General features: G+C 27.5%; 1 protein-coding gene across 3 annotated transcripts in view; it reads right to left on the minus strand.

Moving 5' to 3' along the window:
• LOC129960471 (leucine-rich repeat-containing G-protein coupled receptor 5-like) overlaps positions 1-14,126 on the minus strand; it is a 220,468-nt gene that overhangs the window by 28,865 nt on the left and 177,477 nt on the right. For all 3 annotated transcript variants that reach the window (XM_056073930.1, XM_056073928.1, XM_056073929.1), the window contains exons 3-13: positions 12,229-12,300; positions 10,215-10,286; positions 9,951-10,094; positions 6,795-6,866; positions 5,960-6,031; positions 5,753-5,821; positions 3,382-3,525; positions 3,111-3,251; positions 1,378-1,443; positions 252-395; positions 29-100 (exon numbers count right to left, since the gene is read on the minus strand). In XM_056073930.1, the coding sequence (XP_055929905.1) occupies positions 29-100; positions 252-395; positions 1,378-1,443; positions 3,111-3,251; positions 3,382-3,525; positions 5,753-5,821; positions 5,960-6,031; positions 6,795-6,866; positions 9,951-10,094; positions 10,215-10,286; positions 12,229-12,296 (1,064 nt within the window). In that variant the 5' untranslated portion in view covers positions 12,297-12,300. The remainder of the gene's footprint in view (positions 1-28; positions 101-251; positions 396-1,377; positions 1,444-3,110; positions 3,252-3,381; positions 3,526-5,752; positions 5,822-5,959; positions 6,032-6,794; positions 6,867-9,950; positions 10,095-10,214; positions 10,287-12,228; positions 12,301-14,126) is intronic.

Here is a 14,126-nt window from a genome sequence, read left to right on the forward strand (position 1 = left end):
ATCAATCAATCAGATTAAAAATACTCACAAGTCCCGAAGATCTTTAAAATGTTCAAATGCATCCAGATCAATATTTGCTATCTCATTGCTTTCTAAATCTCTGAAATGATTATAAAATTATTTGTCAATGAAATTTCTTGTGACTAAAATAACATTAAAATAATAAAATATATGAAGATTTTCATTCAGCATAAAAGAAATACGAATTTTGAAATAGAAGTTTAAGAAAAGTATCAAAAGTAAAGACTTACAAAACTTGCAGGTTGGTGAGGCCTTCAAAACTATCTTTGGTAATCTCTGAGATTGAGTTGTGACTTAAGAAAAGATCAATCAAATTACCTTGATTTGTGAAAGCATGCTCTCTGACAGCCAAAATATTGTTATAGCTCAAGTCACTAAAATAAGAAGAAAAATTTGCTAAAAGTATTACGAGATTGTTAATCTCATTGAATTATTAAGCAGAATAATGAAGCAGCTATTTACCATTTATTTGAAAGTTAAAAAATGTACATAAATTTTTACATTTATTCACCAAAAATTATTTTCTCGTTGAAAATATAGAGAAATAAATAATACACAAACACAAAGCATGCATGATTTAGGAATGTAGAATAGAATAGGGAAATAAATAATACAAAAATTAGAGAAATAAATAATACTTTTTCACAAAACATGCACGAATTAGGAATGTATAAACAAAAGCATATGAATTATCTGCCATTTTTACTAAAATTAAATAGCGAGATTAATTGCGAGGATTTTTTAAAGTTAATGTCTATAAATTAAAGCAGAGCTGATTATAATTTTATACAAAGTAGCAGCAGTATACACTGAGTCATTTTTTTAAAATCATACAATTGTCTTATAAAATCTGCAATTTCCGCTGAGTATTTTATTACTATTTTAAAACAATCAATATCTTTTTAACCAAGTAAAATCTTTCGATTTCTGGCCCATCTTTGGATACATTACCTTTATGCTTAAATGCTCTTAAAATTATATTTTTCTATTCTGAATGAGCATACTATAGAAACAATGAATAAAACTGACTGTCTTTATTATTTTACAAATAAAAATTCTACAATATTGCTTTTGCTTTCTTATTTTAATCTATTTTTCTTTAAAAAAGTTGTGTCCTTTTAAATCAGCTCAGTATTACTTTTTATATACCTACCTTCTATATAGTAAAAATGGGGCAAATCTATTTTGCTCTCTTTTAGGTGTTAGTTTTTTAAAAATGCATATATGCTTTTTATTATTTTCCAGCAATTATATTCAAAATGAACATTTCTTAGGTAAATATTTGATTTAAGACTGACCTTAATGTATTTTACATTTTTGAATAAATACACATTTATATGTTTGTATCCGACTTACATCAGTCTTAGTTCCTTGCATCCATTCAATTCCGGAATTTCAGTTAGTTTATTCGATTTCAAATTCCTGAAATGACAAAGTCATAGGTAAGAAAGAGAAAAAGAATCTATTTTATAAAAGAAATATTAATCCTAAAACAGAAATTCATGAAAAGGTTACTATGAAATCAAAGCAATGCTGGACCTCATATTTTGATGCAAAGTTATCACAAAATCCTGAAATTAGTTGAACAAGATTTAAATTTTTTTTATAGTTTGTAATATTTACCTTTACAAGTAAAATTTACCTTTTCATTTCTTTATATATATACATCCAGTATATTACAAACTCTCATTAATAAAAATTAAATCCATTATCTCTATATTCTTATTCAGATATATTGGTAATTACACACATATAACAAATGGTAAAATATTGTATGTTGTATATTTAAAGTGGAAATTTCAAGTACGACCGTTGGATCTTAATAATTGCACACATATAGCAAATGCTAAAATAGTAAATGTTGTACACTTAAAAGCGGAAATTTCCAAGAATGGCCGTTGAATGAAAACGCACTATATTAATCTCTTAAATAACTTTGTTTCATTTCCTTTCTAACTTTTTAAATTTACTATTTGCGTCAGTTTTTTTTTTAATCTTTAGGCACAAAGAAGTTTTTGTAGTGTCATGAAAATGACATGCTTAGCTTCAGCTTCCGATAATATTTCAACAGGAATTCGCGCAATTTATCAAGTTGAACTTGAAGAGAGGCATATAATTGGGGGGAAAAGGCACATATTCGAGATTATAAAAAGAAATTAGCAATGTACTCTTTAATTAAATTAAATGGGGATTTTTTTTGATGAGTAAGGAAGGAAAAACCTTCAATACTACTTCTGCACTTAGAGTATATGAAAAGCACATGTATTGCAAACGAATATATTTTCGAAACCATAACTTCACAACAGTTGAAAATCACTTGGAAAAGAAATCGCTTTTTAGAATCTTGCCATTTTATGAAATGTCTCGTACAAAATTTCCTTTCGCTAATAAACAAGAAAATATTTTTGATATTTAGATATTGCTTAAAGCAGAATAAAACGATGGCATAGCTTTCATATTTTCTGAAGAATTACTGCTTATTGCTTTTATCACAAATGTTCCCTGCGTTTAACCCTTAGTTATTGGTATTTTCTTAGTAAGTTAAAATAAAATACACTCGCCAAAAAGATATTACAGTTAGATGTAAAAAAAAATAAAAACTCTCATTTCCATGTATTTTATAAGTTGATATTTAATTTTCACAATTTATTTGATATATTTTTATATTTTACATGCATATATTTTCAACACATAGATTTATGACTTTGACTGTTTTATCTATACATCGGAAGTATGATTTTACGGATATTAATTTTTTTAGAATGAACATGTTTTATTGACTTATCTCTTCACATGCATCTAAACGTGCCGGTACTTTCATTTTATCTGAAATGTCTAGAGCGAAGTATATCTATACTCAGAAGTCAATACATTTTTTTCAAGTTACATTTTCTATCCATTCTTCTCTTAAAATGATTTAGTTATTCCTGTTTATTTCCTTTTTTTTAAGAAAACAAACAGGAATATCGGGATATACAGGAATATCAGGAATATCTTTTATCGGGAAAGATTGATGAAATTTTCATAACCAAAATATATGCAGTTTTAACGAAGAATATATATAAAATGCAGCTTAGAACACTATGTACAAGCTTCGTAACAAAGGAACTGTAGAACACAAATCCGCAGGTATCATGTTCAAATTCGCTCTGTCGATGCGTAAATGCTCCAGACCCGAAGTGCCCGTTATATCCGGAAATTCATCAAGCAATCGAACATCTGATAATGTTCTGAAAATAGAAAAAAAAGTAAGACAAATAATTAATTTATCTCATTTGTGGGAAAAAATAAAGCACAGTGGTAACATTTTCGTCCGGAATAAAAGAGAATTCAAAAGCTATTTTTCAGGAATTTTCTCACAGTTTTTTGAGGCGTGGCAATCCAGAAAAGGTACTTCTGTGAAAGGCTTCAATTGGATTTCCAGACAACTCTAAAGTAGTCAGCTCTGGATTAGAAGAGAAGCTAGTTTTAGGTAGAAATTTAATCTTGTTGTCAAATAACAGCCTGAAAATATGAGAAAAAATACATACGATTATGATGCTTTGAAGAAAAGTTTTCATTAATAGAGAATATACTTTTGATAAAGTATTAGAGTCAATATAATTGCACAATTATATTTAAAAACTTATTCGACATAATGAGGAAAACTTATTCGACATCTATAAAACAGCTTTTTCCATGAAAAATTAACATGTTTTGGAAAATGGACGCAATTACTTCAGTACCGAGGTTTAGTTAACACATCTAATGTCATTTATACAAAAAAAGCCTGATAGGCGTTTTCCTATCTGTATTTTTTATCGAAATTAAATTAGATGGATACTTATATCTATGTTCTGAACGCATATAAATTTTTTGGAAATTTTTTCCCTCTTGTAATCTGAGGGAGACATACAAAATGTATAGCTGAAATGCGTGTTTGCGTTATTTCTGAACATTTGCTAAATTCAAAGTTTAATTTTAGTATATCGGTTTCCTACTTTTAAGAAGTTTTATTTTCAAATCGAAAGATGGAATGAAAGAGGATGATTACGGAAAGAACCTTGTCTTCTGTATTAATATTTTACTTTTCTTACATTGATGATTACAATGATTTTCTGATGATTCTAATGATTTGGATGATTACAGAAAAAATCTTATCTTCTGGATAAATTTTGCTTTTCTGGAAATATTGCTTTCAAAAATTTTATAATAATATTTATTTTTCTTGATTTAATTTATTTATGAGAGTTTAAGTTTGATAGATCATTAACGAAGAAATTTATTACGAAGCTTTAATTAAATTTTAATGTATAAAACGAGAACATCTGTAGTATGAGTTAAGCAATGTAATTAATTCTTGCACAAATTTCTAGGAAAATATTCTTATACAACTTTTCTTGGTTTTGAATCACTAGACAGGTCACGAGATTCATATTCTGCTGGGAGGTTACAACACGTTTGAGACGAGTTTGGGCCGGGCCCTATTGTTTTTGTTTTTTTAATTTGATGCTACTACAAAAGAATTACCGGGCTGTAGCTTTTTATTTTCGGTAATCAATCAAACATGTTAATTAAAAAAATATTTTCTTTTAAATAAAATTATACAAAAGAGTTTTAAAGTCAATTCAATCTCAATTTTTTTTTATTCCTGTCTGAACTGAAGATTAATGCAGTCTTTATTTGGAAATCTCTTTAGTATTTTCGCGAAAGTTTGTCTGATAAAGTGGAATATAAACAGGAAGGGCTAAAATCATTCAAGTTGGAAATGTTTCAGAAAGGAAATGGAGAAGAACGAAACATGAGTGTTTTATTTTAAGCTGGGTTAGGTTCCAAAATCAATATTATATATACAAGATTGTAGTGCATGCAGTTATTTACATAAATTAATATCTTTTTTTATATATATCAAAATATGAATCTATTTTTTTAATTTTTTTTATTTGTTTCTCGTCTTAAATAAATAAATTTTAGGTTGGCTTCACATAACAGTTATGCTAGAAAAAGGAAACTTTTTATCCATGAATTAAATTTTCTTTTTAGATAAGACTAATTTTAGGTTCATAAGTTAGTTATAAAATTGACTTGAATTGAGTGCATTATTTGGTTCATTTAATGAATGAGTGTTAATTATGACAATTAAGTAAATTAATAAGATTACGATTCTTTATTTCAATGAAATTCGTAAGTTACATCCCAAATTTCTTATTTCAATTAAGAATAAATTTCATTTGAAACCTTTCTTCCGATTAACCATTATCTAAGAATTTATTTTATAAACTATTTTTATGAATTTTTCACATTTTTATGTTACAGTTTAAGAGCATACTGAAGAAGTTAGCATGCAATGAAAAGTAATGGAAAGGTAATTTTAGTAATAACAGAAGGGCATTTGAGATGTTACTTGAGATTTTACAAAACTCAATCTCTCTAACAATTCTCATAGAAGGAGCAATATCAGAAATATTGGAAGTATATCAAGAGTAATAGTTTGATAAAAAAAGTAGATAAATAAAATCCTGATTTCTTATTTTTCTAAAAGTAAATTCATTTTAACTCCTTTCTTATAATCAACTATTACCTAAAAATTTGTTTTTTATAAAATATTTTTTATGAATTTTTCAGTTTTAAGTTATATTTTAGAAACAGCTGGAAGAAGCTAGCTCCAGATGATAAGCAGTGGATAATAACAGAATAACAGAAGAGCATTTGAAACGTTACTTGAAATTTTATAAAACTGAATCTCACTTACAGTTCTCGTAGACGAGGCAGTGCCGAAAGAGCTGGAGGTACATCAAGAAGGGCATTCCCGTTGATTTCTCTGTGAAGAAGAATGGAATATTTGAATTATTAAGATTTTTTTATTTAAAAATGTTTGGATATTATTCTATCTATAAAAGAAGATAAAATATGGCAGACTTAGATTAAAACGATAAATATACATAAACTGTGTACTTACAATACTCTCAACGAGACAAGTCCTTCAAATGCATTTGGACCCACATATTCAATCTGATTGTTCTGCAAATATCTAAGAAATAAGAAAGTTGCATATGTAGTTATAAAAAAAATAGATTTAATATTTTAATAGAAAGGGAAATATATCTTATTTCAAATGAAAATAGGAGAATGTTTTATGATATCTGTTTTTTCTACCACATTTTCTCCTTAAATCTAACTTTTCAAGAACAAGACATGATTAAGAGATCAAATTTAACAATCACAATATTACTATGAATATTTTTTTATAGAGCGAAAATGAAAACTGACGATAATGCAAAAATACATGAAGGTTAAAATTGGTTTCCTATCATTCTTCAAGAACTTTACATTAAGCTTATGAATTCATTGTGTTTTAAACTACAGTTACAGTATATTTATTTATAGAGCAAAGCTCAATATTCTGTATTACATAAACGCTTATAAATAGCTTAAATCAACTATATCTGAAATTTTCTCGATGGATGGTACAAATATCTTTAAACTTAGTCCGCAAACTATTAATCTACATGGGTTTTTAAGCCAGCAGCGTTTGAAAGGTTGGAATTTTAATTTGAAAATTCCAATTTTGAAATGGTATATAAATTTTAAATACATAAATAGTTTAGAATGTTATTTGTGCATCTTTTTCATATATCATCACTTTAAGATAAAATTAATGACAGTCGAAAATCGGAATAAACGGTAATTTTCATACATAATGATGAATAATTATTTTTCTTTTTTTTTTCTTTTTCTTTTTTAAAAATATATGACAACAGAATTTATAATTTTATTAAAAAGTCCATACTTACAGAAAAGCCAACTTCTTCAGATTCTGGAAAGAATTATCTGGAATAATCCGAATGTTGTTTGATGCCAAATTCCTAAAAACGAGAAGAATTTCAAAATAAGTTAAGACGGAAGATTTAAGAAATGAAAAAAAAAAAAAAAAATCAAAAACATTAATATATTTTTTCTTGAATATAAACAATTTACAAGACCAAGCAGCAATGTATTTTATATTTCAATATTAATGTAATAATTTATGAGAACTCATAACCTAATAATTATATCAAATAATAGAAAAACTGTTTGCTCATTTTGTGCCAAAGAATGTCCTATTTTCTCAATTTATAATATCGATAACTTTTTCCTACAACAAAAGTGCGTAATTAATCCATTTAATAAAGTTAATTAAATCACAGTCACATGGTAATTATAACTACATATAGCATTATTACCAATGTTACTACGTCATATTCTTTTTTTCCTCAGATAAATTCGCAATGGATTCCAAAGCTAAATTAGCGTGTCGAGTTAATATGTTTCAGGTGAAATTGAGTTGACTAAATTAAGCAACGATATTAATTGGGATAATGTATAATAGTAAATTATCTTGGATGTTGAATTGAATATTGTAGAATGCTTTTGCGTATCTGAGTTTGAATTTTAGTAATAAATATATACAAATGCATCTTTCTGGGAACTTAAAAAGCTCAGAATTTTGTTTATTTAACGTATCACAGCTTCCGACATTGTATAGTATAGTATAGTATAGCAATTTGCTCTAGAAAAAAAAGAATTGATGAAAAGCACTGTGCACTAGGAAGAATAAAACATTGTCTTCTGATTATACATTTTAAGTTTGAAATGCTTCATAATTTTCATAAAAAAGTTTTTTTTCTAATATAATACTACCAAATTTTAATTTGTATTCCAAGAAATTTGTCTGTATTTCTTGAGATTTAGTAAATTTATACATTTATCTAGACAATACAGTAACATTCTTCAATTTTAATGATTATAATAAAAATGCAAAATTAGTTTACAGTATGAAACACAAGCATGCGTGAATCATCTTTCAAATTTTAGTAGAAGAATATTAAAAATACACAGAAAATGTTTTTCTTGCAAACTTATTACCTTTTTAATTTTTAAATTTAAACCATTTCTTAAAATACATTTAAATAATGTTTTGATGTTCAAAAAAATGTTAAAGGCGACACCTTGAAAACAGAGACAATTAATACTGATTTATCAACTATTGCCTTAATAAACAGGAATATTAGCTTTGGCTATATTAGATATTCTCATCAGTCGTTTTAATTCTTCAATTACTTGATAAAAAATGTTTTAGACGCCCTTTTTTGTAAGAGAGAAAGAATGATGTTGTTTATTGGCAAAAACATGCAATATGTAATGTTGTATATTGCCAAAAACATCGTCTATATAAAACAAATAAACAGTTGTTGGCTTCAAAAGTAACTAAATATATCAAAACGCTAAACTTATAAGAACGCTAGGCACGATTTTAAAGATATATTATCCAGCATTAAATAAATCAAAATAAAATTTCTTGATCTGAATAATTATCTGAAAGTGACTATATAAAGGGATGTAATTATGCAAGTACGGAGGTCAGGAAATGAAAATGCATGAAATGACAATGGAAACGTGTTTCGGCTGTTTGAAATTATTGAATGACATGACCATTAGCTGATCTGATATCGAGTTTTGTAGATTAACTTAAGGAGACTAAATTTATCCACATCATTAACCGAAATCTCTTTTCGCACGAAAGATCTAAATATATTCCTTCCGAATCTGAGATCTCAGGCTTATTTCGGTTCAGATGAGAGGGATGTCATTAAAATCAAAGCCGGTAAAAGAAAGTTGCGGTAACTTTAATCAGTAGTTTTAAGGATAACTTCTTCTTAAGGAAAGAAAAAAAATAATACAAAAAGATCTTCCGGATCGAAGGTCTGTAATTTTCTAGTTATTAATATTAGATAATTTAATGTTTGGAAAAATGTATTTCCATATACAGTTCAATATAAGCGGAAATACAAATTGCCACTCCGGATTTTTCTTCAAATGAAAATATCAGTTTCCCCAATTTGTATTCAGGATTACAATTGTGCCGAATAAAGGAAAAGAGTTAAAATCTTTCATGAAGGAATATAAGTATCAATTCAAATGAAATTAGGAAGATATTGTATTAAAACCTTTTGCTTTCCTAGTACTCGTTTCATATGTTTTAAATATATAACTTTCCTGTGATCACTTAAGCTGTCAGTAAGGACAATAGCTTTATGAATTTTTTTTTAAATTTTGCAGCAAGAAAATAAATTTATAATATGTCTCGTAATATTCAACAAATAAAAAAAAAAATAAAAAAAATCTTTAGAATTGATTTTCTAACATTGTTTAAAAACCTTTTAAAGATGAGATCACGGAGGGATGGAGCAATTTTAACAAAAATATTATTAAAAAATTATTATAAAAAATTATTTTTCGCTGGAACAAAGGGAAATTTTCAGAATAACATCTTGAAATAAATTAACATACTTAAAAGATGTAATTTTGATAGCAACAATTGAAATTTTAGGTGGATATACCAATTAACTTAACAAGAAAGATGTCCCATCTCTCTTTCTCTCTCATGTGTAAAGGATGGGGCATGTGTTTGAAAATGCAGAAACGTTATTAATTTTCAAAAATATTGTGAAAAGAATGACAAAGTGACACTTATATATCTAAGATTTATTGAAAATGACAACATTTATTTTGTTACATACTTTATTAAACCCAAACTATATTCTTTTTTTTTCACTATATTACTTTCTACGTTGAATGTTGAACCCAAACTATTTGCTTCTTTTTCACTATATTACTTTCTACGTTGAATGTTGAACCCAAACTATATGCTTCTTTTTAACTATATTACTTTCTACGTTGAATGTTTACGATAATACAAAACGGCTGATGTCACTATCATATGGCAAGTGTGAATGTGCATCTAGTCGCCTAGCATTTAATTACACGTTATTTGGCAAAATGCACATTGGAATTCCACACTTTAACTGGTTTGGCTTATATTTGAATGTAATCTTAATATCAGGAATTGATTTCATTATATAGTAATTAATGCTGCTCTTATAACTTAAAAAAAATATAAAAATATTTACAAGGCTTCCAGTTTGGTGAGAGGAAGTAAAGATTTGACTGGAGTTTCAATCAGGTTAGTACCATCAAGCCATAATTTTTGCAAGCGAGGAAGTAAAGCAAATGTGTCTTCAGTGGGAATATCAATGTTGTTGTAGCTTAAATACCTGAAATCAATAGAAAATTTTTAATACTTGGAAGGATTATCCATGAAAATACTGCTCGAAAATGATTAAAGGGTGATGCTTTTAAAATAACATAATGTGAAAACAAATTAAAATACTTACAAATTTTCCAGATTTACCAATGATGCAAACGAAAGTGATGGAATGCTTCGAAATCTATTATTCTGTAGATGTCTGAAACAAAACCATTTTAATATAAAAGCTAAAATTAGGAACTTGGAAGCTTGCCAGTTTATGAAAGCAATTGAAAATTTAATTAAAGTGCATGAAATAAACGTATTGATGTAATAAAAAAGAATGAAATGAACATCTAAAGGGAACATGAATCAAAATAATGAAAATATAAATAATCCTAATAATCTTATAAGCAGTATATGAACTCCATCAGAGAAAAGCAGTTCTTAGGACATAATTGCATTCATTTATTTAGATCAATACAGCAGATATTTTATATAAACTAAAAATTATGTGCTTTTCAAGTCGGTGGATCGTACTAACTACCCTCCCCCCCAAATCTTAATCTTTGACGTATAAGTGTTTATATTTTATGATGGCTATAAATATTTCATTTCTCAAGTCTAAGACAAAAGTGTAATTGTACATTTCATCATATTACTTGCTGTAAAAGTTTTCGATGCTTTATGTTATACTTCTAAATATTTCCGAATCATTTTAGCAAAAAATATTTTGGGTTAAAGTGTGTGCATTATTTTACAAGGAGCTTCTACGTACAAAATGGAGAATCGAAGCTTGGTTGGACAAACGAAAAATAATTTTATTTCTAAATACGTAATGGCTTTCAAGTAATGCAATCATAAAACGGCATTTAGCGTTTGATTAACATTATGTATGACGTGTTCTGCTACGTGTGAAAAGTAAAAATATTTGCCACTTTAGTCAGGTGGTTTATTACTGCAATAGGTCGTGTATTATTGCGTATCAAAAGGAAAAGAAAGGCTTTAAGGAGTACTGAAAGAAATTCACAATTCTGAGGTTATAAGTGAATGGCGGCATTCCTTACTGTACCAAAACTGAAAGATAATTTATATTCTTTTCCTTTTCGGAATCCTAATAGTTTTCTAAAGGTCATTCTAGTGATTTTTGCTCCATCTTTTACTATCTTCTATTCCTTTCTTTCAATACCTACCAATAATTCAGAAGTATAACTTCGCATTGCCAAAGTCTTTTACAGAAAGGATAGAAAATCGTTGCTCCACATTTTTTTTTAAAAAAAATTTGCAATCGTTTTTGGTAATTGGCGGCTTTTGGAAACATTTGTAATAATTTTTAAAAAATATTAAAGTCACACGTTTATTGGGAATATTAGAAAAATGTTATAATACTTTTACAATATGCTGATGCAACTCATTGTTGACTATTTATTGTACTTCGACGCTACGCTTTGGAGAAAGAAGATTTCTGTATACTAAACTAATTGTATTTCGACTTTTCGTTTTGCAGAAAAAAGAATCAAATATACTAGATCAATTGAAATTCGAATTTTCAGAAAGAAAGTTATTGTGTAATTGATTAATTAGATATTCCGTTTCGCAGAAAGGGTATTATTATACATCTAACCAATTGAATTTTGGCGCTTTGTTTTGGAAAGAGATCATTGGTGATCGATTATACATGGAAGCGTCGTTTTGCAGAAAAAACTTATTTTACTCTTATCTAATTATAATTTGATGCTTCATTTTGAATAAAGAAAATTCTCGTACATTTGAGCTCTAAGCTATTTTCCTACTAAAGTGATTCCGAAATAGTTTTGCAGTACTTCGAGTTTTATTGTGTATTATATACAGACGAGTTATCCTCAGATATTTCTTTGGAATAATTTTATCCTCATCATGGAGATTGTATTAAACCATTCATACTACAGAAATGACCAGTTTTTAAATTGCATTCTCTTTTCTTTGCTTTTGAATATTGCAAACATTCCAAGTATGAACTTTAGCTTAATTAAGTTTTCATTTTCTTCAGACATAAGTAGTTATTTAGTTTACAATTTCAGTGATGTACCCTTTTAATTAAAAGCAAGATTCAAATAAAGTGAAATGAATAAATTAATTTAGTCTATTGATTTTGTATTATAAAATAATAAACTAATTCTTACAATGTGCGGAGAGTCGACAATTTCAGGAATGCTGTTTCAGGAATGATTTCAAGATGATTGTTGGCCATGTTTCTGAAAAAAGAAAAATGAATTTATAAAGAATATATGGTTTATTTATAATTTTAAGTAGGATCGGTAAGGATAATTGGGAACGGTTACTACTATACATTTTGGTAAAATCTTAGGAACTGGGAAACATGCCTTCTTTAAGGCACTGTAGATGAAGACGATTAACTGCATTTTTAGCATTGTTTTCTAACGTTTGTTTATTTTAATCGCAACCATATTAAAAAAAAAGGAAACCAAATTTTTCTAGATGTTATTATTCACTTCTAGCTTCGGTTATTTGCTAGGAAATTTGTTAAATTTTACATTTCTTGGACTTGGAGGATATAATGGTTGCAAGTAAGATTTAATTTCCTTATTGTATTTTCGAAAAATAAACAGTTTTCTCATATATATCTGACAATTTTCATCTGGGGGCAATCAAGAACAGATTTTTAATATAACAAAAACCTTTATTGCGCATTTTGAATAATTTATTATGTAATAGGAGATGATATTAAATTTAGGAATGTTATAGCCTTCATGTAGTTATAACAAATGAAATACTTTAAAAAATTTACCCATTTTAAGGAATATCTCTGTATACATATTACTTTTCAGGTATGAAAATCGGCTATAAACAATTATTTGATGCTGTTTCATGACAAGTGTATAAAAAAACAAGAAAGCTGACGTCAAGGAAGAAAAAAGTTGCCATAAAAGAGAAATCAGGAGATGACGATTTTGTCTCTTTTCAGTAAGAAAGAGAGGAGGTTATGGAGATGAAAGAGGTAACTTATATTGAAATCAAAATATCAATAGAATCAAATATAATAGAGTCGATTTTCCACCAAAATATGTATTTTTTGATCGACTTTTCTGAAAGTACCAGAATGATTACCCATTTTTCGTTCATCTGAGGAACTGATGGAGATGACAATGACCAAATGAAGGTAAAATGTTTGAAGAGCATCAATTTAACTCAATCAAAATTCGCTTTACTGGCTAATAATAGTTAACGCTTGCCGAGAGCCAGATAAAAGTGATATTACTAGATCATACTGGTAATATGATTTTTTAAAAGATACTTAAATGTCACAGAAAAAGTTGAATTGGAGATTAAACGTTCTCCTTGAAATGGGAGTTCTCTTTTCTCTTACTAAATTTAACTACTAGTCCTTATTTATTTTAAAATGTGTGTTTAAGTCTTAGAAACTTCCTTTTCGAGTCTTTTAATATTTAATTATTTATGTTTATATAAAGATCCATTTCCTAATTTCTTTCGACAAAATTGGAGATAAAATTAATTTAAATTACTCCAAATTAATGGTATTAAATAGTTATGATAGCTTATATGCAATATTCCTTAAAATATATTTTTTTTACTGAGAAACAGTAAAAGAAATAGCGCTTTATAGAGTGGGATTAGATGGAGAAATAAAATCTTAGGGAATGTTTATTTATTTATTTAATTACAGTCAGTCACCCCGTTACCACAGAACCAAACCGTATAAACAGGGATTATTGTGACTGGCTGTTATGCTCATTAACTATCCAAATTCTTGCATAAGAAAACAACGCTCAACAAAGTTCAAAGAATCTCCAAACTGCTGGTAAAAGGTTAGAAATCTGTTCCATCATTTCTTTTAATATTTTTAAATTTACAAGGTATTGTAATATTATGTTAAAATTACTATTCATAATGAATCTTCCTCTAATTTTTTTTTTAGTTCGATACATTCTGTTATGTAGTACTGGACTGAGCCTATTTCCCACATCTACATGTGTTGTCTTGCATCCTTCCGAATCTATAGAAGTATTCAGGAAATCTTCCATGTACCGATATAATTTGT

Source organism: Argiope bruennichi, chromosome X2 (assembly GCF_947563725.1).
Source record: "Argiope bruennichi chromosome X2, qqArgBrue1.1, whole genome shotgun sequence".
NCBI classification, from domain to species: Eukaryota; Metazoa; Arthropoda; class Arachnida; order Araneae; family Araneidae; genus Argiope; species Argiope bruennichi.